This window comes from Spermophilus citellus, assembly GCF_964194105.1.
Source record: "Spermophilus citellus genome assembly, contig: SCAFFOLD_622, whole genome shotgun sequence".
Classification (NCBI taxonomy): domain Eukaryota; kingdom Metazoa; phylum Chordata; class Mammalia; order Rodentia; family Sciuridae; genus Spermophilus; species Spermophilus citellus.
In genome coordinates, this window is record NW_027672772.1 from 24,183 (window position 1) to 47,787 (window position 23,605).

General features: G+C 61.1%; 1 protein-coding gene across 1 annotated transcript in view; it reads left to right on the top strand.

Moving 5' to 3' along the window:
* LOC308640634 (voltage-dependent P/Q-type calcium channel subunit alpha-1A-like) overlaps positions 1-23,177 on the top strand; it is a gene marked incomplete at its 5' end in the record, with an annotated part of 42,354 nt that extends 19,177 nt beyond the window's left edge. The window contains 14 exon segments of the mRNA XM_081312453.1: positions 2,007-2,119; positions 2,204-2,335; positions 2,564-2,636; positions 3,815-3,932; positions 4,225-4,251; positions 4,254-4,291; positions 7,626-7,729; positions 9,209-9,965; positions 9,968-10,017; positions 17,087-17,535; positions 18,178-18,313; positions 19,538-19,667; positions 22,402-22,461; positions 23,053-23,177. Of these exon segments, the coding sequence (XP_081168579.1) occupies positions 2,007-2,119; positions 2,204-2,335; positions 2,564-2,636; positions 3,815-3,932; positions 4,225-4,251; positions 4,254-4,291; positions 7,626-7,729; positions 9,209-9,965; positions 9,968-10,017; positions 17,087-17,535; positions 18,178-18,313; positions 19,538-19,667; positions 22,402-22,461; positions 23,053-23,163 (2,298 nt within the window). The 3' untranslated portion in view covers positions 23,164-23,177.
* Positions 23,178-23,605: the final 428 nt, after the last annotated feature.

A 23,605-nucleotide genomic window follows, 5' to 3' on the forward strand; every position in this document is an offset into this window, starting at 1 on the left:
ATTATAGACCGCCTTTGGAAAACAGATGGGTGACCCAGCGAGTCCTCCATGAAGGATTCACCTTAGAGGAACTCACACAGGTGCCTGGGAGACACCAACAAGAATGTCCCTGCAGCTGGGAACAAAATTAGGGTCTTTCAACCTGATCAGCTCTCTGCCACTGTAACAAAATGCCTTAGGCAGTTCACTTATGAAGAGCAAAGGTTTACGGTGGCCCACAGCTTCAGAGGCTCCAGTCCATGATCAGTTGACTCTGTGGCTTTGGGGCCTGGGGAGGCAGCTCATGGTGCCGGGAGCATGTGGTGGAGCAAGGCGATTCCCTCCATGGTCCAGAAGCTGAGGGGCAGGGGAGGGGTGAGGCAGGCCCCCAGTGACCTAAAGACTTTCATTAGGCCCCGCCTCTTAAAGGTCCCACCACCTCCCAGTGGCACCACCAGGCCTTGAACAGATGGGCCTTTGGAGGACCTTTAAGATCCCGACTGTAGCAGCGTTAGTGTCAAATAGTGGATGTGCCTTCCCCAGGACGCCCCAAATCCTGCACCCAGTTCCAGTATTCTCAAGCAGCCTTAATAATTCTTAATAAGGGGCTGGGGATGTGGCTCAAGTGGTAGCGCGCTCGCCTGGCATGCGTGCGGCCCGGGTTCGATCCTCAGCACCACATACCAACAAAGATGTTGTGTCCGCCGAGAACTAAAAAATAAATATTAAAATATTCTCTCTCTCTCTCTCCTCTCTCACTCTATCTTAAAAAAAATTCTTAATAATTCTGAATCTAGTACTGATTTCTGCCCTATTATAGGAAACTATGGTGTTGGAGGAAAAAACAAAATATATACAAACAAAACTACCTACATAAATGACCCAAAATGTTTTAGGAATAAAACAAATTTCTTTCTGTTAAAAAAGAGAGAGAGAGAGAGAGAGAGAGAGAGAGAGTCTCTCTCTCTCGGGTTGAAGGTGTCTTAGGGGTAAAACACTTCTCCAGCGAGTGTGAGGACTTGAAAGGAAACAAAGAATGTCCAGAGTAGCTCTGTTCGTGACAAGCCTGGCCCCAAGTGTCTCTCTGCAGTCGAGTGGAGAAGTTAAACGGTCACATCACTCACAGACGGTCCCTGACTTATGGTGGTGTGACGGCAATGATTCAACTTACGATGGTTCGATTTATGATTTTCAACATCGTGACGATACAAAAGTGACACTCAGTAGAAACCACACTTCAAATTTTGATCTATTCTCCAGCTGGTGACAGTCAGGCCAGTGTGCTCTCACAAGGGTGGATGGCAGCAGCAACTGTAGCTCCAGGCAGCCCCATGATTACAAGAGGAAGCAACAGATACCCTACAGCTGCTGTGTTGCTAAGCTAGGGGTTCAAGAGGCAAGGCGTATTAAATTTCAGCTGGGCACAGTCGAGCAGACCTGTAATCTCAGCGATTTGGGAGGCTGAGGCAGGAGGATTGCAAGTTCAAGGCCAGCCTCAAAAACTAACAAAGTCCTACTCAAAATAAAAATATAAAAGGGCTGGGGATGTGGCTTGTGACTAAATGTCCCAGCTTAATCCTGGTACAAAAAAAAAAAAGTGTTTTCTGTGGCCCCAAGGAGCTACATTACCAGGTTGATCTTATGCAATAGGACTTTCACATCCATTCTTTAAAAGGAGGAGGAGGTGATTAGAGCGCAGGATGATGGTGGTGACCCGGGGTCTTTGGAAGCTTCCAGGTGCTGCCTGGTCCTACTAGTAGCAGTAGCGGGTGGGTGATTCGGGAGTCCTCAGGTCGGTGTGGCCTTTATTGTGGCGGTGCTGGGGACGGAAGCAGCCCACTGCAGGCTGGGCCAGAGCCGCACCCCTTAGCCGCACCCCAGCCTTCCCACCTCCAATCCTCGTAAAAGGGGAAGAGAGGGCGGCCCGGGACCCCCAGCCCACTTGCCCTCGGGGTTCAGAGCTGGGTGTCTGCGAATCGGCCGGGGACCCCAGTGTCCCCACGCTGAGCCCTCGTCCCGGCTTCCAGGTCATCATCGGGAGCATCTTTGAGGTCATCTGGGCTGTCATCAAACCCGGCACGTCATTTGGAATCAGCGTGTTGCGAGCTCTCAGGTTACTACGTATTTTCAAAGTCACCAAGTAAGTCTTGGGGACTCCGGGGGGCCTTCCTCCAGGGCCGGGCCAGGGTTGTGGCCGGCGCTGACCCCTCCCCGCCGTGGGCAGGTACTGGGCGTCGCTCCGGAACCTGGTGGTCTCCCTGCTCAACTCCATGAAGTCCATCATCAGCCTGCTGTTCCTGCTCTTCCTCTTCATCGTCGTCTTCGCCCTCCTGGGAATGCAGCTCTTCGGAGGCCAGTAAGTGCCCAGCGTCCCCGGCAAGTCCCTGGCGCCCCGCTGCAGGGCGCCCCGCTGCAGGGCGCCCCGCCGCAGGGTGCTGCTGCCCTCTTTGCACCCCGACGCCCCCGGGCATCACCCAGGAGGTCGGGGCTGTGGGTACCGCCCATCCCGGGGAGAGGGGGTGTTGCCTTGGAAACCAGACTCTGACCGGGTGGGGCTCACGGGAAACTCGTGTTGTCCCCACAGGTTCAATTTCGATGAAGGGACGCCGCCCACCAACTTTGACACCTTTCCGGCAGCAATAATGACCGTGTTTCAGGTATGACCTTGGCGGGGCAGGGCGACACCTCTTAGTGTCGGATTGGGGCACTTGGACGGCCTCCGAGGGGCTTCCCCCGGATCCCCAGGCCTTTCCCTGTGGATTCTTTCTCTGGGAGGGACTTCGAGTGTGTAGAGAGGGGATCCTTCCTTCCCTCTCCCACAGAGGCAGCCTCTAAATGAGGCCCAGACAGGGTTTGGAGAGGGCTGTGCCCTGCGGGGAAGTGCTGAGCCCTGGCACGGGTTTCTTGGCACCGGGCACCCGCAGGTGTCTCTAGCTGAGGTCCCACCTGGGGGCCTGCAGTACAGTGCAGGGGGCGGACCCCAGGGCCACATCCTGCCTCCGAGCTGCACCTGGCCCCACATCGGTCGTCGACACCTGGCACCCCCACTCAGCTCCGCGCACGGAGGGATCTGGGGGATGTTACAGCTGGTCTTGCGGGTTGCAGTGGTCACGCCCGTAATCCCAGCAGCTCAGGAGGCTGAGGCAGGAGGATTGAGAGTTCGATGCCAGCCTCAGCAGATTAGCGACACCCTGAGCGACTCAGCGAGACCCTGTCTCTATATGAAAAATAGAGAGAGGCTGGGATGTGGCTCCGAAGCTAAGCACCCCTAGGTTCAATGCCTGGTATAAAAAATGTGTGGCCACGTCACCCCTAGGTTCAATGCCTGGTATAAAAAATGTGTGGCCACGTCTGCTGAGCCACAGAGCCTGGGCGGCGTCCATCTGTGTCTCCCAGTCCAGAGGCTGCGGGGCTGGCCGGGGCTGGCCGGGGCGTGCTCCTGGCGAGGCTGTGACTTGCAGATGCCCTCCCACAGCTACCACCACTCATGGTAGCTGAGCCCAGGTCCCTCTTTCTCCTCTTGCGAGGGCTCATGACCCCACCCGGCCCCAGTGACACCCCCCAGTTCCCTCTGCCAGCACCACACGGGGACAGGGGCTTCCACAGAGGAACCCAGACGGACACAGTTCAGCTGGGGCGAATCCCCTTCCCACGAGGGGAGACCCTGGTGGCCGGGCGTGTGGCCCCGCCAGGCTCCTCGGTCCCAAAGCCGCGCGTGGGCCCTGGCACTCTCGGAGCCACGGAGCTGGTCTGCCAGCCGGGCGGGACAGTGGCCTCGGGGTCGTGGCCTCGCCCGCTGCTGAGGCCGCCTTTGCCCTCCGCCCTCCGGCTGCAGATCCTGACGGGCGAGGACTGGAACGAGGTCATGTACAACGGCATCGAGTCGCATGGCGGCGTGCAGGGCGGCATGGTGTTCTCCATCTACTTCATCGTGCTCACGCTCTTCGGGAACTGTATCCTGGGGCGGGCGGCGGGGCTGGAGGGCGGGGCTGGGAGGGTGGGGGAGGGTACGGGGGCGGGGCTGGAGGGTGGGGGAGGGTACGGGGGCGGGGCTGGGAGGGTGGGGAGGGTGGGGAGGGTGGGGGGTGGGGCGGGGAGGTGAGGGAGGGTGGGGAGGGTGGGGGGTGGGGCGGGGAGGTGAGGGAGGGTGGGGGAGGGTCAGGGTCGGGTGGGGGCGAGGTTGGGTGACTGGAGCCTGGTCCCCGTGCTGTCCCTCCATGGCCGCTTTCCCTGACTCGGCGGCAGACACCCTCCTGAATGTGTTCTTGGCCATCCCGTGGACAACCTGGCCAACGCCCAGGAGATCACCAAGGTCTGTGGGGACGTTGTGTCTGGCAGAGGCACCACCTGTGGGCGGCAGAGCGGGAGGGACCTAGGGACCTGGTCACCAGGCGGGGAGAGCCAGCCTCCCGCTCCTCCCAGGGCGCTGAGCCTCCACCAGCCGGTTCCCCAGCAGAGCACAGAGAGGCCCGCGGCCTGGAGGCTGCAGGAAGCAGATGGCCAGCGCCACCCGGGACCCGGTGAAGGGACCAGGCAGGGCTCCCAAGGAAGGGGGCAGTGCCAGGCCCCGGGCACCATCACCGCCCAGGACAGTGGAGGAGCTGGACCTGAGGGAAAGGGGCTCCCGTAGATCCCATGGTCTTAGGGGACCCAGAGCTGTGGCCAGCACAGATGGTGGCCAGTAAGCAGCTCCCGCCTCTCTCCCCCACTGGCCTCCTTCTGGACCTGCTAGTGGCCACTTGCAAGCCACCGTGGAGGCTGAGTGTATGGTAAACAGGTCAGCTAGCAAGTAGCCTGCACAGGACCCTGGAGCTCCACTGGGTCCCCCCGTGTGTGGGAGCTGGCAGGGGACACTCTCTGGACTTCCTTGTGAGGATAGCAGTGACCATGTGATGCTTGTGGAACCAGCTACTGTAGCCTCCCTCGAGTGGAGGAGGAAACTGAGGCTCAGGCAGGACCACTGGCCCCAGGGCAGGATCTCAGCAGCCACAGCCAAGAATCACACGACCCACATCAAGCGCTCTGCTAAGCTCCCAGCACACAGTGAGCCTTCAGGGAAGGCAGCCTCCCCTGGCTGGCGCGGGGAGGCTGGGATGTGAGCCTCCCCAGCACGTGACGAAAATCAAAATACCAACAACCACAGAAAACGTTAAGGCCCTTCTGTGCTGGGGGAGAGGTCCTGCTCCGAGTTGCCCACGGGAGAGGACACAGGGCACACACACGCCTGTCATCCCAGGTACTTGGGAGGCTGAGGCAGGAGGATCCTAAGTTTGAGGCCAGCCTCAGGAACTTAGCAAGGCCCTCTCTCAAAATAAAAAGGGGGTGTAGTTCAGGAGGAGGGCAGCGCCCCAGGTTCAACCCACAGCACATCCAGACCAGGGAGGGTTGTGTCTACTTCACAGATGAAGAAACTGAGTCCCCAAGAGGTTACGTGACTTTGCCACACACTAGGACCTGAAAGAGCAGAGACGTGGCCCTTCAGATATCACAGAAGAGGAAATAGGGCCAGAGAGAAATGGGGGGTCGGGGGAAGAACCTCACACCAGTGCTGACTCATGGTTAAGTTACCCAAATCGGTGACACATGCTCCTTAGGGCAACCTTGGACTCCTTGAAAGTCCAGTGAACCTCAGGTGGACCCAGGAAGGCCCCACTGCTTTCAGTAACACAGTTCATGTCCCTAGAATGACCCATGAGCAGGGCTTCCAAAAACAGTTGTACAGGTTGCACACTGCACAAGGAAACCAGAGCACAGGCGAGGCTGGAGTCCGCCCTGCCTCTCCATGGGTGGGTGCATCAGCCCAGGAGAAGGAACCACAGAGGAGGACAGGTCTGTTGGGAACGTAAGAGCTGGTCACAGGTCCAAACTAGGCCTGAGGGGGAACAAAGCTCAGTGGCACGTGCAGGGTCTTCCTGCTGGGAGCCTCCCTCCGTCCAGGGCCTTCCCCAGGGCGTGAGGTGTTCAGGACTCGGAACCAAACCAAACTGAGCAGACCCTGCCAACCCTCCATCTGTCAGCCCGGCTGGAGGGCGGGATGGTTTCCAGGCCCCACCTCTGACGGGGGAGGAGCGGAAGCCCTCACTGTCCCCAGCTCCGGGCCACCTGGAGCCGGTCCAGCCCTGAGCTCATCCCAGAGCCCCTGCTCAGGGGCCAGCATCCAGGAGAGGGGACAGGAGGCAGGGAGGCCTGAGCCTCCGCGGCTTCCCTTCCGTTTCTCCATCAGGGGTTCCTGGGCACCCGTGAGCGCGGTGCCCGTGGGGCCTCAGCATGTCCCGCTGAAACCTCGGAGGCAAGTTCTCTGAGCCCCACTTCGTCACTCATTCAGTGAGCACATATTGAGCACCTACTGTGAGCAAAGCCCTGGTCTAGAGCCAGGAACCCAGCCCTTTTGGAGAAGGGATTCCAGCTGGGGAGACCCACGAGAAACAGATCGGTGCACAGAGATGCGCGGCTTTTTCGATGGCGCGAAGCGCTAAGGGGAAGAGTGAAGTCGGAAAGTGAGCGAGAGTTGGGATTTTAGATAAGGAATGTGAGGCACAGAGAGGCTTAGAGATTCCCCCAAGGCACACAGCAATTAGTAGCAAAGCTGGGATTTGAACCCAGGCCACCGGGATCTGGAACCCGTGCTGTTGGCCACTGTGTTTTGGCTGCTTGGACTTGAACTCACTCACCTGGGAGCTTGTTGGGAGCACAGGTTCCAAGGCCGAACCTGGTTCTGTGGAAACTTCCAGGGCCTAGGGATCTAGTATTTTGGAGCAGTCGCCAGGTGCCCAGTTCCAAGGAAAGCTGGGCACGGAGCCAGGAGGGGTCCTGCTCCGAGTTGTCCCGGTGCGTCCTGACCCCTGATTCCCAGGTGCTTGTTCCTTGCCTCAGATTCAGGGTGAAGGAGGCGCCGTCTGAGCCGCCTGCTGTCCTGAACAGTGGGTTTGTTTCTGGACGTGGGTTTTTCTCTTTCTTTGTTCGAGGGGGCCTGGGGGGGGCACCGAGGACTGAACTCAGGGGCCCTCGACCACTGAGCCACCTCCCCGGCCCTACTTCGTATTTTATTGAGAGGCAGGGTCTCACTGAGTTGCTTAGCGCCTCACTTTTTGCTGAGGCTGGCTTGGAACTCGCGATCCTCCTGCCTCAGCCTCCTCCGGCCGCGGGGACTGGGGACGAGGGACGTGCACATCACAGCTGAGCCCCCTGTGACGGCTGAAGGGTGGAAAGTCGCAAAGCGCCCCTTCCTGTGTGTCCTCCAGCATGCCTGCGTCCTGCTCCTCTCTGACCTGGCCATCAGGCAGCCGGACAGTGGCCGCGACCCCGGCTCAGGGCAGTGGGGGCCCAAGCCCGCTTCTGGGGCTATTGGTGGTGCCCAGCGGAGCCTGGGAAAGCACTTTCCTGCACCGGGCACCGCTCGGTGTTCTGGGGACGCGGCTTGGGGACAAGGGCCTGTGAGGCAGGAAAGAGAGCGAGTCCTTCCGCGGGCCGCCCCTGGCTGGGTCAGAACAGGCTTGGTGGCCGGAGGCCGCTGGGCGTGAAGCGGGTGGCCCTTGCTGTGGGGACCCCGGCTCTGCGTGGCCGACCCCCAGGCCAAGCCCCAGCCTGCTCTTCAGTGCTCGGACACCTCCCAGGGTGGGCCTGTGAGGAGACCTGTGTCCTTCCAGGACGAACAAGAGGAGGAGGAGGCCGCCAACCAGAAGCTCGCGCTGCAGAAGGCCAAGGAGGTGGCGGAAGTGAGCCCCCTATTGCATAGCTGTGTGAGTCGGGGGTGGGCCATCCCTAACCACTGGGCGGAGGTGCCCCGCTCCCACCCGGCAAGGTTGGAAAGCCCCACTTGGGTAGCTCTCAAGTCAACGGGGGCGATGACAAGATCACAGAACTAGAGAAAAAAAGATGGAGAGGGGAGGGCGGAAGTGCAGAGGGTGGTGCTGCTGAGGATGGCCCCAGGGCCTGGCGTGTGTGGGGGGGGGGAGAGGATGCTCTCTGCCACTGAGTAGCACCCCCAGCCCCGAGCTGTGCTTTCAAACTCACGAAAGGCCTCCCCTGGATGGTGGCAAGACCTGAGGGAGGTGAGGAAGGAGCCAGGAGGAGATGTGGGGAAAATGCATCCCAAGCAGAGGGACTGGTATATGCAAAGGCCCTGAGGCAGACTCCTGGTGTGTTCAGGGGATCTGAACGAGGCTGGTGTGCCTGGAACCCAGTGAGCAGAAAGGGGACTGTGGAGGGAGAGACGAGGGCAAGGAGGTGACGAGCAGGTCATGCAGGGCCTTGGGGGCCACGGGGAGGACTTGGGTTTTGCATCATTGGCAAAGGAGCAGAGGAGGGTCAGGACCTGACTCAAGTGCTCACAGGTGCCCTCTGGCCACTGTGGGGAAACGGACTGTGGAAGTGAGGGAGGGAGGTGGCCCAGCAGGGCAGGTTGAGGGCACCAGCCTGTCCTTGCAAAGGAGATGGGGACTGGCCCAAGATGGGGCCGAGGAGGTGTGGATGTAGCAGGATCCTGGACAGATTCTGAAGGTGCATGGAGCAGACAGTTCGCTGGGGTCGGGAACAAGGCAGTGAGGAACCAGAGACCTTGGATAAAGAAAGCGGAGGACACAGTGCTCTGAGCGTGCCTTTGCGGGTGGGGGACTCAGGGGGTCTCATGCTGCAGAGCGCTGCATTCTGGGACTACGGGGAGGGGGCAGCTTTTCCAAACTAAGAGGTGGTGGCTGCAGGAGGGGAGCCCAGGGAGGCGCATGCGCGGTAGGTGAGGTTAGGAACAGCCTGAGCACAGCGACGGTCCCTATAACACCACCCGTGTCCCACAGCCCTGGGGAGGCTCCGAGGGCCCTGAATGGGACCCCAGCCCCCGCACTGCCCACCCTGGCTGCCCTGGTTCCTTTCTGTGACCCCAGACTCCCATTCAGGCCACGCGGGCACTGGGGGCTGTGGAACGTGCACAGGCTCATGTCCACCGCGCTGGCCTCCGTGGCCATCTCCGAGGCCATTAGGATGCTCAAAGCCACCCCAGAGGTTCCCGCGCTGCCGTTGGCGGCAGAGTAGAGAAGACAGACGGTAGGGCCCTCAGCCAGGCTGACAGGCCCGCCTCGGGCCCAGGTGCCTGGGAGGTCACCCGGGACACCCGCTGGGCCGCCCCGTCGGGCCAGGCTGAGCGTGCGGACCCGGGTGGGCGCGGCCGCGCCAGGGGATCCACCGCGGGGCGCGGGGCGCAGGTCCTGGGGCGCCGACCGGCCTTGCCTTGCAGGAAGGAGCAGCAGAGGAACCAGAAGGCGGCGCGCTCGGTGTGGGAGCAGTGCACGAGCGAGATGCGCAAGCAGCACCTGCTGGCCAGCCGCGAGGCGCTCTACCCCGGCCTGGACCCGGATGAGCGCTGGAAGGCGTCCTACGCGCGCCACCTGCGGCCCGACGTGAAGACGCACCTGGACCGGCCGCTGGTGGTGGACCCGCAGGAGAACCGCAACAACAACACCAACAAGAGCCGCGCCGCCGAACCCGCCGTCGAGCCGCGCCTGGGCCCGCCGCGCGCCGACGACCTGCTGCGCAAGCAGGCGCGCTACCACGAGCGCGAGCGCGCGCGCGACCCCGCCGGCCCCGACGCGCGCAGGCCCTGGGCGGGCGGCCAGGAGGAGCCGAGCCGCGAGGGCCCCTACGGCCGCGAGTCCGACCACCCGCCCCGCGAGGGAGGCCCGGAGCAGCCCGGCTTCTGGGAGGCCGAGGCCGAGCGGCCCAAGGCCGGGGACGCGCACCGCAGGCACGCGCACCGCCAGGCGGCGCCCAGGGACAGCCGCAGCGGGTCGCCGCGCACCGGCGCCGACCGGGAGCCGCGCAGGCACCGCGTGCACCGCAGGCCCGGGGACGAGGCGGCCGACGACAAGCCCGAGCGCCGGGCGCGCCACCGCGAGGGCAGCCGGCCCGCCCGCGGCGGAGAGGGCGAGGGCGAGGGCCCCGACGGGGGCGAGCGCAGGAGGCGACACCGGCACGGCCCTCCCGCCACCTACGACACGACACGGACGCGCGGAGGGAAGACAAGGAGCGCCGGCACCGGCGGAGGAAGTAAGTGGGGTTCAGCCGCGTCCCAGCCCTGGTTCACAGAGGGGAGAGGACAGGGGCGAAGGGCAGCGCCCCACGGGCAGCCTGGAGCCCCGGGGACCGTCCACCTGGGCACATCAGGCAGCCCGGGGAGGGCCGCACCCCGCAGGAGAGCTCTCGTCCAGCTCTCCCTGTGCTGCTGCTGGTGGCCCTAAGTGACCTCGCACCTGTCTTCCCACCTGGGAAACAGGCCCAGCGAGTGGAATCGGGCCATTGCCGGGGTTAAACGAGGTGAAGTCCACGGAGCCTGGAAGGGCCCCGGGCCTAGTAAGTGCTCAGTAAAATTAGACCTTTTCCCAGCTCGCCGAGTCTCGGCCTACCTGGTGTGTTCCAGGAACGTGGGAAGGCTCTTGGGGGCCCCAGAGTTGAAGGGGCAGCAGGGTACCAGAGGCTCTTGGGCATGTCCCCAGGCCAGGGCTAACTGGGTCCCTGACCGTGTCCTCCTTCCTTAAGAGTACTCAAGGTGATTCTTCACAAAGGGGCCCAACAGCTTCAAGGGGGTGTGGACATTGTTCCATTATAAACCAGGGTCCCCTTAGTCCCCCCTTATGTGACCAGTAGGGCTCTGGGTTGATTGGCTTAGTGGTGTGGGTCAGTGATTCTGTTTTGTGGTATCCAAATGAGGCCGGCAGTTCTTAAACTTGACCCTGTGTGTGAAAGAGAGAGGGAGAGACTCTCCCGGGAATCTTGTTAAAACTCGGATTCTAATTCAGGACCTGGGCCTCGGGGGAGCCTAAGATTCTGCCTTTCTGAGCAGTTCCCAGGTGGGGTCAGCGCTGCCCTCCAGAGACCACACTTGAGCGCAGGGATTCTGGGGACGCAGTGACATGGTTCTGGTGGCTGCGGGGACATGATTGCGCAGGCGCAGGCTGACGACTTGGGGTTTGTAGACACCTCAGAGCCCAGGAAGGGAGGTGCTGACGGTGTCGCGGTGTTCTAGACCCGGCCAAGTCCTGGTGAGGTTCCACAGCAGCAGAGGCCAGGCCTCCTGTACCGTCCAGGGGCTGCAGTCAGAAAAATGCGGTTCACACTAAAAACACACAAAGAGTGTTTTCTGAGTTTGGTCAAAACCACGTTGGCTTAAAATGAAAGGTTCTGATGATTACAAGCCGGTTTTCCATTTGCATGAGAGAGGGTAGGGAGTCGCCCAGGAGAAAGGACAGTGTCTTCCTGGGTGGGACCTCACCTACTCCCCTTCCCCAGATGCCCACCGCGCCCCTCGGCCCTGGCGCCACTCGGTCTCCGTATTTCCTCAATGCCTTCCTAAAACCATCCTGTGGGTCCTTGTCCCTCCCGAGCTTTCCCCACTGGGCTGATGGAGCCTTTCACCATTTGCTAAGTGCCTACTGTAGGCTAAGCTCACGCTGTGAATTCCCTGAGACTGGCCAGTTGTGCTCAAGAACGGGGAGCTATTGCCAGGAGGGGGGCGCACCCCTGTCATCCCGGCTACTCGGGAGGCTGAGGCAGGAGGATGGCAAGTTCAAGGCCAGCCTCAGCAACCTAGCAAGACCCTGTTTCAAACAAATAAAATACAAAGGACTGAGGGTGTGGCTGGGTGGCAAGGCACCCCTGAGTTCAGTCCCCAGTGCTGCGGACACAAAGAAACTGTCAGCTGCTTCAGCAGCAGTAGGGAGCACCAGGAAGTGCTGCCTGTTATCCTCCACACTCTCATCAGCACACAGGGTGAGGGCCTGAGAGCCGCAGCCTGAGCTTCCCCACTCCAGTTCCCGGGTTTTGCAGAGGGAACTGGCTTTTCCCAGGAGCGGCCAGCCACCAGCCTAGGGGAGAGGATGGAGATCCAGCCCTCCCATCACCCAGGGCCTCGCCCCCTCTCCAGAGGAGACAGTAGCCCCCACCTCCACCAGGGCCTCAGTGGATCCCGTGGGAACCAGTCAGTCACCGATAGGTCCCTTATTAATAGACACTGCAAATGCTGAGGCCAGCAGAGAAGCAAGTTAGTCAGTTGGCTGGTTTAAAAAAAAAAAAAGTCATAATGCTCACTGGAAATAAACACTCAGGAAAGCATATTTTGCTTTTTTTTTTTTTTTGGTTTCAGGGATTGAACTCAAGGGCCCTCCACCACTGAACCACATCTCAGCCCTATTTTGTGTTTTATTGAGAGACAGGGTCTCACTGAGTTTAGGGCCTCACTTTTGCTGAGGCTGGCTTTGAACTCGAGACCCTCCTGCCTCAGCCTCCTCAGCCTCCGGCATCATGGGTACGAGCCACTGTGCCCAACCTTTCTTTTTCTTTTTCTTTTTCTTTTTTTTTGACCTGAGGTCTCCCGGGGTTGCCCAGGTTGGCCCCGCCCTCTGGACTCAAGCCATCCTCCTGCCTCAGCCTCCTGAGTAGCTGGGGCTGCAGCCCGGGCCACCATACCATATCTGGCTGATTCAAGCATTATTAAGAGGGGGAAATCAAAGACGAGGCGTTAATCTAATTAATTTGCAGACATAAAATAATACGCAGTTTCTGGTCTCTATGGGGATGATGCCGCAGCCCCGAGGCCCGAGCCTCCCCTGATCCCTGCCTCATCCCTGAGGCCCTGTCCCAGCCGCTCCCTGAGGGCTTGGTCCCTGCGGAATGGTCAACGGAGGTCTGTCCCCTCACCTCCCTCCTCCCCTCATCTCTTGCCCCAGCACCTGCTCTTTCGTGGTGTCGGGCAGGGGCCCCCCAGGGCGGCCAAAGTGAGGAGGAGCTTGGCTGATTCCCAGTGAACGCAATCCCTGTGACCCCAGGGCGCGCCCTGCCTCCCCGACAGCTCCCCGCAGTCCTGGCACAGGGAGGGGCCTGCGGGGTCCTGTCCACCTGCACTGGTCGCCATGGCAACCCAGGCCCAGAGGACGCCCAACCCCGGTTTATCCTGCCCTGAGCCCTGAAGCAGCCCCGTGCGCCCGCTCCGTGCACCCCAGTCCCCCATCGCCCCGTTTCCTTCGGCCAGCCCTGCCGTGGCCTCGGGGTCCGAGGACCGCCCCCGGCAGCCTTCCTGCGCTGGCCACCACCCCGGCCACCGGTCCTCATCAGGGGTCATCGGGGGCCATCGGGGGTCAGCGAGGTGTACGTGGAGCGAGCTGAATGGGGGTTCCTGTTACCTCGCTCCCCAGATAATGGGGGCCAGCCCTGGATCTGGGGTCTGAGCGCGTCCGGGGCAGGAGCTCCGCAGCCCAGCAGTACGAGCCGGGCCAGCGGGAGGGACGGCGCAGGCTGTTATGCAATGGCCTCCTGGGGCACAGGGCACAGAGGCCAGCCCCGGGAGGAGCGGGGAGGCCGCGGTCTCCTGCCTCCGAGATGCTGGAGCGAAGCCCCCCCCCTCCCCCCCCAGGTGCAGGAGGCTCTGCGCCTGCGCCTGGTCACACACCCTGACCCACACACAGCCAGCGGGAACCCAGAGGAAGAAGGACAAAGCCAACTAAGGCCAGGGCCCTCGCCATTCCTCAATAATGTCACCTTGCAAGGAAGCACCCTGAGGGTCCTCGCGGTCCCGGCCTCCCTGTCCTGTGAGTGTTTTGCTCTGTTTTGGTGCTGGGCTCTTCACCCAGGGCGCTGTACCCCCGACTCACCCCAGCCCTTTTTAATTTAGAGATAGGGTCTCACTAAGTTGCTGAGGCTGGCCTCAAATTTGCGATCCTCCTGCCTCAGCCTCCAGTGTTGCTGGAATTACAGGCACATGCCACCGCACATGGCTTGTGTGACTTTTTTTACACAATCTCTTTAGATGGTGACCGAAGGATGGGCTCCTTTTCAAGTTGTGACTTGACTAGGTCTGCTTGGGGGCAGGAAGATCTTTCATTAAAAATCTAGACAGGGCTGGGGATGTGGCTCAAGTGGTAACGCGCTCGCCTGGCATGCGTGCGGCCCGGGTTCGATCCTCAGCACCACATACCAACAAAGATGTTGTGTCCGCCGAGAACTGAAAAATAAATATTAAAAAAAAAATTAAAAAAAAATCTAGACAGTTGGGGGCTAGGAATAGTTCAACTGGTACAGTGCCTGCCTTGCGTACACAAGGTTCAATCCCCAGCTCTGCCCATCCCCCAGAAAAAGAAAAGAAAGAAAGATGGCTTTTATTAAAAAAAAAAAAAATCTAGACGGTGGCCTCCGCCATACGAGCAGTTCTGCGGCGGTGGATTCAACCAGGCGCAGGTCAGAAATCGCGGGGGTGAAACCGTGTCCACACTGAGGGGGGACAGTTTTCTGAATCCCCTGAGCAACACTGTGTGCCCAGCGCCACGTTAGGAGTCCCCGGTGTCTGCAAGTGGTGGACCGTCTTCAGGAGATCCCACAGATTCTGTGCCAGTGCTTCTTTATGTGGGGGATTGAGCATCTGGGGGTCTTGGTCCACGGGGCCCTGGGGCCTCCCCTGTGGAGGCCAAGGGAGGCTCACATGGTACTTAACCAGAAGGTCTCGCCGGCCAGACTCCCAGCTTACATTGGCTTCTCAGAACGCACCTGTGGGCGCTGTGACAGGCGGGGAAGCCCTGGTTTGGAATTCACTTCCCGTCACCCGCACTCGGGGACGATGCCCGGAGGGCAGAGGCGGATGGTCTCTGATGCCACGCACCACCCGTGGCCTCCCTGACTGGCCAGCACATGGCGATCACCTGTGTCCCCGGGTCTCCCCCTTCCCTTCCCTTACGAGAGGATTTGCCGTGGGTCTGGGCTCATGCCAGTCTCCTCTCGAGATCCTCCATGGCATCTGCAAAGACCCTTTGTCCAAAAGAGGTCACTCTGGCGGGCCCGGGGGACCTGTCTTGGCAAGAGGGAGGAGGGAGGAGGGGGGCCTGGGCCTGGGCGAGCCCACACCCAGCAGGACCAATCCTGCCCTGGCCCAAGGCCTAGCAGCACCCCACAGTGTCCCGTGGCCACCTCTAGTCCTCATGGGACTCCCAGGACACCACTCTGCGTTACGGATGAGAAACTGAGGCTGAGGGACTCTCCGGGGTCACGTAGCGAGTAGCCTCTGGGATCACCACTTCAGTCTCCAGGACATGGGGACGGTCCCACTGCCGTGGAACCAAAAAGGATAAAAACATAACCTGAGAGAACTCAGGCTCAGAGAGGTTAGTCAGGCTGCTCGGGCTCACACAGCTCCTTGACTTCCCTCCCAAGCGTCCATGCGACCCACGTGACGGAGGGTGAGGGCCTTCCCTGCGGGGACTACAGAGGGACTGCCTGGCTTCTCCTTCCAGGAGGTGTGGGTACACACAGCCGGTATCTACTCCCACCTGGGATTGGGCGCAGAGCCTCTGCTGACTAGCTCCAGGCTAGCTCCACGCTGGCTCTGCCACAGCTGGCTGTGTGGCCTGGGGCAGGGCCCCGTCAGTCTCTGATCCCCGTCTCATCTATAGAGTGAGAACGCGGTGAATCTCCCCTGGCCTGTGGCTAAGCCGCCATGGAATGGCCTGATTTGGTTGGTTGGTTGGTTGGTTGGTTTGGTTTGGTTAGTTGGATTTAGTTGGTTGGATTGGGTTGGTTGGTTGATTGGTTTGGGTTGGTTGGCTTGGTTGAGTTGGTGTAGTTGGTTTGATTTGGTTGTGTTGGTTGAGTTGGGTTGATTGGTTTGGTTTGGCTGGTTGAGTGGGTTGTGTTGGTTGGTTTGGTTAATTGGGTTGGGTGGGTTGGGTTGGGTTGGTTGATTTAGTTTGGTTGGTTTGGTTGATTTGGTAGGGTTGGTTTAGTTGGGTCGGTTGCATTGGTTGCATTGATTTGGTGGGTTTGGTTGGTTTGGTTAATTTGGTAGGGTTGATTGGTTGGTTGGCTTGGTTGGTTGGGTTGGGTTGATTTGGTTGGGTTAGGGTGGTTGGCTTGGTTTGGTTAATTTGGTTGGATTGATTTGTTGGGTTAGATTGGTTGGTTTGGTTAATTGAGTTGGGTTGATTTGTTGGCTTGGTTGGGTTGGGTTGATTTGGTTAGTTGATTTGGTTTGGTTGATTGGGTTGGGTTGGTTGGCTTGGTTTGGTTGGGTTAGTTGGTTGGGTTGGTTGGTTGGGCTGGGTTGACTTGGTTGGGTTAGGTTGATTGGTTGGTTGGGTTAGTTGGGTTGGGTTGACTTGGTTTGGGTTAGTTTTCTTGGTTTGGTTGGTTGGTTTGGGTTGATTTGGTTGGGTTAGGTTGGTTGGTTTGGTTAGTTGGATCGGCTTGGTTTGGTTGAATTGGTTGATTGGTTTGGTTGAATTGGTTGGGTTGACTTGGTTAGGCTGGTGGGGCAGTGGGATTGGTTGGGTTGGGTTGGTTGGGTTGGGTTGATTTGGTTGGGTTGACTTGGTTGGGTTAGGTTGGTTGTTTTAGTTGGTTTGGTTAGTTGGGTTGGGTTGACTTGGTTGGGTTAGGTTGATTGGTTGGTTGGGTTAGTTGGGTTGGGTTGACTTGGTTTGGGTTAGTTTTCTTGGTTTGGTTGGTTGGTTCGGGTTGACTTGGTTGGGTTGATGTGGTTGGGCTGGTGGAGTAGTGTGATCGGTTGGGTTGGGTTTGTTTGGTTAGTTGGTTTGGTTAGTTGGGTTGGGTTGATTTGGTTGGCTTGGTTGGTTGGGTTGGGTTGACTTGGTTGGGTTAGGTTGGTTAGTTTGGTTGATTGGGTTAGTTGGGTTGGGTTGACTTGGTGGGGCAGTGGGATTGGTTGAGTTGGTTGGGTTGGTTAGTTGGTTTGGGTTGATTTGGTTGGGTTAGGTTGGGTGGTTGAGTTAATTGGGTTGACTTGGTTGGGTTGACATGGTTGAACTGGTGGGGCGGTGGGGTTGGTTGGGTTAGGTTGGTTTGGTTGGTTAGTTTGGTTGGTTTGGTGGTTGGTTAGGTTGGTTGGGTTAGTTGGGTTGGGTTGACGTGGTTGGGCTGCTGCGGCGGTGGGACTGGTGGGTTGGCTTGGTTTGTCGGTTTGGCTATGGCTCTGGGGTGACCCCAGGCAGGTGTGTGCTAGGCAAGCGCCCTGCCACTGAGCCACCCCAGGCCGTCCCTTGCCGGGTCTTGGGCAGGCGCCACCCTGTCCCCACCGTCCTGACTCTGCTGTGGTTCTTTTCCGCTGACCTGCCTTCCTCAGAGAGAACCAGGGCGCCGGGGTCCCTGTGTCCGGCCCCAACCTGTCCACCACGCGTCCAATCCAGCAGGACCTGGGCCGCCAGGACGCGCCGCTGGCCGAGGACATGGACAACCTGAAGAACAACAAGCTGGCCACTGCGGAGCCGGCCAGTCCCCACGACAGCCTGGGCCCCGCCGGCGCGCCCCAGAGCCCCGCCAAGATGGGGAACAGCACAGTCCCTGGCCCCATGCCCGCCCCGGCCGCCAACCCGCACAGCAGCGCCGGCCGCCGGGTGCCCAATGACCCAGGGCCCCCGTCGCACCCCGGCGCCCCCAAGGCCCCCGAGAACAGCCTCATCGTCACCAACCCCAGCAGTGGCCAGGATGCCTCGGCCAGGACCGGGAGGCCCGAGCACACGGCGGTGGACATCCCGCCCCCAGGGCCGCCCCTCAACCACACGGTCGTCCAAGGTGAGCGGCCGCGGGGACCTCGGGGACCTCGGGGATGTCGGACAGGCGCTGCTTCGGCCCAAGGAGCGTCAGTGTCTCAGATATTAGATCCAGATGTCACCATTTCGACCCGCGAACCGTGTTTTCTGAACCGTTAACGAGACGCTCTGCCTTCTTCTCACCCTGGGTCCTGGACGCCCAGTGTCCCCCACGCCCCAGCCTGTCCCCATCTAGTCTGGGCACGTGCCCTGTGCCCAGTAGCCACACAGCGTGGAAAGGGGTGCCGTGGCCTGAGCCCATGTCCCCCTAAGTGGGGCCGTTAGCACCCCCTGGGTGCCCCCAGCCTCGGCATGAAGGTCAGGCGGGACAGGGACAGGGCTGACCAAAGCCCTCGAGGAGCCCAGCAGACTCAGGGCCACAGAGTGGCTGGAAACAGGCTTTCTGGGGCCAGGCGGTTGAGGTGTCCCCTCAAGGCTGTGTGACCTGAGGCAAGTCACTGCACTTCTCTGTGCCCCCGTTTCCCTGTCAGTCAGTGGGGATCATGAAGTACCCCCCACAAGGGTCAGTGAGGATGTGGCGACACGCCCCGCCCCTGGGGTGGGCGGGAGCCCAGAGATTCCTGGGAAACCACCACGGAGGGAGCCCTGGTTCTTGTCCCCACAGTGAACAAAAACGCCAACCCCGACCCACTGCCGAGGAAAGAGGAGGAGAAGAAGGAGGAGCAGGAGGAGCCCGGGGAGGACGGGCCCAAGCCCATGCCCCCCTACAGCTCCATGTTCATCCTGTCCACCACCAACCCGTGAGTAGGCCCGGGGCCCCCGGGAGGGGACGAGGGCCACGGAGCAGAGGGGGAGCCACCCCCCAACACCACCATCAGCCCGGAGTGGCCCGTCCTGAAGTCGTATGAGGTGGACGTTGTCATAGCGCATCCCGAGCTGACCCAGGAAGGTGCCCTGGGCCATCAGGGCTCTGATCAGGCTGCGAGTCAGAGCTTCAGTCACCACCTCTTTGGAGACCCCAGTGTGTCCCACTCCGGCATTGGTGACCCTCTGGTCTTCGTGGTCCAGGCCACATTCCAGATGAGAGTTCCCGTCCCACAGCTGATTCTAGGAAGGGAGGGAGGGAGGGAGGGAGGGACATCTCTGTGACCCATGGGTCCTCAACACCCTTCATCCCCCTTTCTTCAGCCCAGTGTGGGGACCAAGACTTCCAGAGTCGTTAGGAGCCACAGTGTTGTAGGGGCAGACGAGGCCAGGTGCCGAAGACGGCAGGAAACAGTTGTATGTGGCTGCAGCCAGGCTCAGAGGGCGCAGCTTTTGCTGTCATCAATCAATCCCCTGAACCCCGAGTTCAGGGTTTCAGAGTTTTCTCCCCAGCATGTCAGGGGAGGGGCCCAGAAGTTCACAGTCTGCAGAAGTTCACAGAAAAGCAGCTTTTTCTTTCACTGTTCTGGGCAAGTTAACTCTTCAAGGACAACACCTGAGAAGGGGAGAGCTTCTTCTCCCCTTTCTTTCCTCCCCCTGCCAGCTGTCACCATGGAGCCCATTTGTAACTTATCTTAAAAATGTAGACATCTCTGTGAAGCCCAGCTCAGGGCCAGAGGCCTTGTTTGCACAGTTCTACAAAGTACTATACTGGATGCGTTTGTGAAAAACTAGTAAGGGGTGTCCAGCACCTGGAGTGCTGGCATCTTCCCTGCCAGTGGCCAAGAAAACAGGGCGACACGAAAATAGGAAGTTTATCTACACTGGACTCTTGCTGCCAGTCCTAAAATCAGCATGGGGAAGAGGGCTTTCTGTGGAGGGAGGGGCCCACTTCAACAGGGTAAACCGGACATGTCTGTGGCTCCCCTTGGGAGGTCTCCCCTGCCTTCTTGGGGTCCTAGGACCCAGAGAGGGCCCTAGGTAAAGGATGGCTTGGTGGGTGTGGCCCTTAGAAGTTAGGGATTTCGAACAGTGCTATGGTAGAAGGCCTGCGATCCTGAGCTCTGAGTGGACCTCTGCACACCATCTGTCCCCAACAGCCTTCGCCGCCTGTGCCATTACATCCTCAACCTGCGCTACTTCGAGATGTGCATCCTCATGGCCATCGCCATGAGCAGCATCGCCCTGGCCGCCGAGGACCCCGTGCAGCCCAACGCGCCCCGCAACAATGTGAGACCCGCCTCACCGTCCCCTTCCTCCTGTAGCCCCAGACTCGAGCCGGGTGGGGCTTGACTGGGGACAGCCTCGGGCACAGCCGTGTCTGCAGGGAGGGGAGGCACATCTCTGAGGGCAAGACGTCCCTGGAGGGGACCACCCGGCTGGGTCCCCTGGTGGGGGTGGCGGGGACAGGACAGGATCATGCTCTGCCTGGAATGGAGGGGGCCAGGGGCTGAGCCGGGTTGACTTAGAGGTGCCCTCTCAAAAGCCAGCTCTCCCCGTGGAGTCTCCCACGAGGACATGAAGCTTTGGAGGAAGGATGGGCTGGGAGGAGGCCAAGGGGAGGCCGGGGCAGAAACAGCCCAAACTTTTACTTTTGGAGAACAGAACCCTCCGGGGTCCAGGGTCTGCTAAGCCCCGTCCACCCGGCCCCTGGCTGTGTGTGTGCCCAACCCCGGGCCCAGCTGCCTGAGCTGCCCAAGTTGGACATCCGTTGGACGGGCGGGCAGTCGGTCGGTCGTCCAGTCTGTCTGTCCTGCAGTCTGTCTGTCCTCGTAGTCTTTGGAGATGCTGGAGACTGGACCTAGGGCATTCGGCCTGGGCCCAGCCCCAGCCCCACGCTGTCTTTATTTAGAGTCAGGGTCTCACTGAGTTGCTTAGGGCCTCACCGTTGCTGAGGCTGCCTTTGAACTCCCGATCCTCCTGCCTCAGCCTCCCCAGCCGCTGGGATGACAGGTGCGGCCAGGGTGCCGGCCACCGCCTGGCCACCGTGACTTATCTAATCCCGGCAAAGCCCTCTCCAGGTGACCCCAACTGATGAAGGAGGGGTCAGACCCAGAGAGTGGGAGACAAAGAGGGAGCAAGTGACCATCCTGGGTCACCCTGGAGATCTGCCAGTCAGAAGTGAGCCCTGGCCCTGGTGGAGAGGGGCAGCGGCTCACCTCATGGGTGGGGCACCTCCTGGGGCCCTGGCCTGTCCCCTCCGCTCCCTGCCCAGACCCACAGTCGCCCTCCTCACCCGCCGGCCGAGGCTGGGGCTCATGCTAAGTAGGTGAGTGCCCAGGGCGGGGCTCGGAGGCCTCGCTGGCTTTCCCTGCCCCCCCCCCCCCCGCCTGGCGCCCCGAGGCCCGCGGGCGGAGGGAGGGAAATCAGAAGACGGCGGAGGCTGTGCTGGGTCCTGGCCGGACCTGGCAGCCCTCCAGGTTCCCTCCTGCTCCTAGTTCCCGGGCCTCCCAGCTGGCAGGGCAGGTGACGCAGGGGCTGCAGAGAGCCTGCTGGGGCCCCCGGCCAGCCCCCCGCCCAGCCCGCAGCGGGAGTTCGGGTCCTCAGAGGCCCACGGTGACCCCGTGCGCCCTGCCTGGCCAGGAGGGCCGAGGGCGCAGGGCGCAGCTCCGCAGGGTGGGCGGGGCCAGGATTCCTGCTGCCCCTGGCGGCGCCCAGGACCATCGCCCCACCATGGGGACCGCCCAGCTCAGCAGCCCGGCCCCTCGCGCCCGCATCCTGGTGGCAGCCACACCCGGGACATGATATCAGAGCGGCTCCTGCAGGCCCGACCCCAGCTGCTCGGGCACCCACTCAGCAAGCACCCTTGAGCGCCTGCTGTATGCCTGGCCCTGCACTAGGAGCTGCAGCAGCCACATGGGGACTATCTCTGCAGGACTGATGTGGGGGACAACGGGATGATTGATACCATAACAGACAGCTCCCTGGGAAAGGATGAGGGGTGCGGGGACAGGATTCCAAGGCCGGGAGGTGGCATTGTAGACAGGTAGCCGCCGAAAGCCTCGCCGGGAAAGCCATTCCCAGCCAAGCATGGAGGAGGGGGACCCCACAGGATGCAGGGAAGGGCGTTTCAGGCAGAGGGAACAGCCTGTGCAAGGGCCCTGGGGTGGGATCCAGGAGGCAGGAGGCCAGGAGCAAGGGAAGGGTGGAAGCAGGGCACCGTGTCCCTGGGGAGGTGACCAGAAAGTCGTGCAGAGCCGCTAGACCAGCAGGAAGACTGGACTTCATCCCAGTAGCGGGAGCCAGGAAGGGGCGAGAGCCTGACGCAGGTGTTCACCGGCGCCCTCCGGTGGCCGTGTCCAGTAATTACCAGGCCCTTAAGTGCACCATTGGTCAGGCCACACCCTGGGTCACCACCAAGCTGGGCTGTGCGCGGTGGAGAGAGAGTCAGGGCTGAGGGTCGGTGATCATCCAGGCAGAAACTGGTCGAGGCTGAGACAGTGGGGCGGGCGGACGAGAATCACCCACCCTGGTGAGAGCGTGGCCATGGGACACAGACGGTGACAGCAAGCAGCCGGGTGAGCCCCAGTGCTTAGGAGACACCACATGGAAACAAACCTTGCCCAGAGACCCAGCGGAACCAGGACGCAGTGGGGACAGGATCCAGTTACCCCTGAACTTGTCCAGGGCCCCCTCAGCACACATAGAGATTGGGGCAAATATACAAGGCCCCTGGATGCTGGCCTCGGTGCCCGCCGTCCTCACAGAGGGATTCCATGGGATTTGCTGCCATCTGCTGGAAAGTCTCATTCACAACCTACAAATCTAGGGGTGGGAGGGGCTTTTGTGCAGTGCACGCCCTGCCCAACCATATATGACAGATACGCTTCCTCTGGGTGGAAACTCTGCTCCTTGGGGACTTTGCTGGGGGGTCTCACAGACCAATAGGCAATTGCAGTATTTACAGGGGTCGGTCTCTGCTGGAGCAGGTCGGTGATCCCTGCCCTCTTCATGCCCCCTGCAGGTGCTGCGATATTTCGACTACGTTTTCACTGGCGTCTTCACCTTTGAGATGGTCATCAAGGTGAGCGCGGGGACAGCCGCCAGCGCCCCGCGGGGTTCTGAGCCCCCAGGACCCTCCGGGTGCAGACGGCTTCCCTGAGGCCTGGACGTGGTGCATGTGACCGAGGGGCGGCCACGAGAGTCGGGAGAGGGGCAGGGAGGGGAGAAGGGCGACTGCGACACCTGGAGGAGCCGCGCAGGGGGCGGCCAACCGCGGGGCTCTGCGCCCGGGGAGGGGGGGTGCTGGGCTGGGTGTGCGCCGGCGCCCTCTGGCGGCTGCGAGCAGGACAGACCTGAGGGCGGGCGGACCTGGAAGCCCGCGCAGGTCCCTGGTGGACCCTGCGGGCGGCACGGGCTTGGTGGCCTAGGAGTGGACAGACTCCTGGGGGTTGGGAAGGCAGAGCCCCCAGGGCTGGCTGAGGACCCGATCGAGGGGCAGCCCAAGGTCTGGAACCAGCGAACCCTCGCTGCCTGTCACCGGGTGGGGCCTCCGCCCCCCACGCAGGGCCCTCGCTCCTGCCCCAGGCTGCAGGGGGAGGTCCGTCCACCTGCCCCCTGCACTTTCTCCCGCGGGCCGCAGGGGCCGAACCTCAGCGCCTGCTCTTCCCCGCAGATGATCGACCTGGGGCTTGTCCTGCACCAGGGCGCCTACTTCCGCGACCTCTGGAACATTCTGGACTTCATAGTGGTCAGTGGGGCCCTGGTGGCCTTTGCCTTCACGTAAGTCCCCACCCGAGGCCTCCGCTGGCCTCCTGGCCCCCATCCTCAGCCTGAGACCACCTGCTGGCTCAGGGGACCTGCTCTCAGGGCGTAGAGATGGGGCGCGTGGGCTCTGGGTGGCGGGAGGTGCCGCATGTCACCAGGAGGAGCTTCCACTGGCTTTGTGCACGTCAGGGAGAGAGAAGGAGCGGGCATCCCCCTTCTCCTCCTCCCACGGCAATGGCCCGCCACCGGCCTCCTGCCGTGCTGCAGGACATCTCATCTCCCCTCTGCTCCGCGAGCCCCCCAGAACCTCTGTCTCTTTGGGGTGCCCCTGAAAAGACAATCATGGATGAGTGTGCATGACATCCCACCCCGTGCCTGAAGGCCCCGTGCCTGTCGACCGATGGCCCTGTGTCTTCCCTGTCTCCTGGCAGGCCTAGGACCCTCCGCCCTCCGCAGGGCTA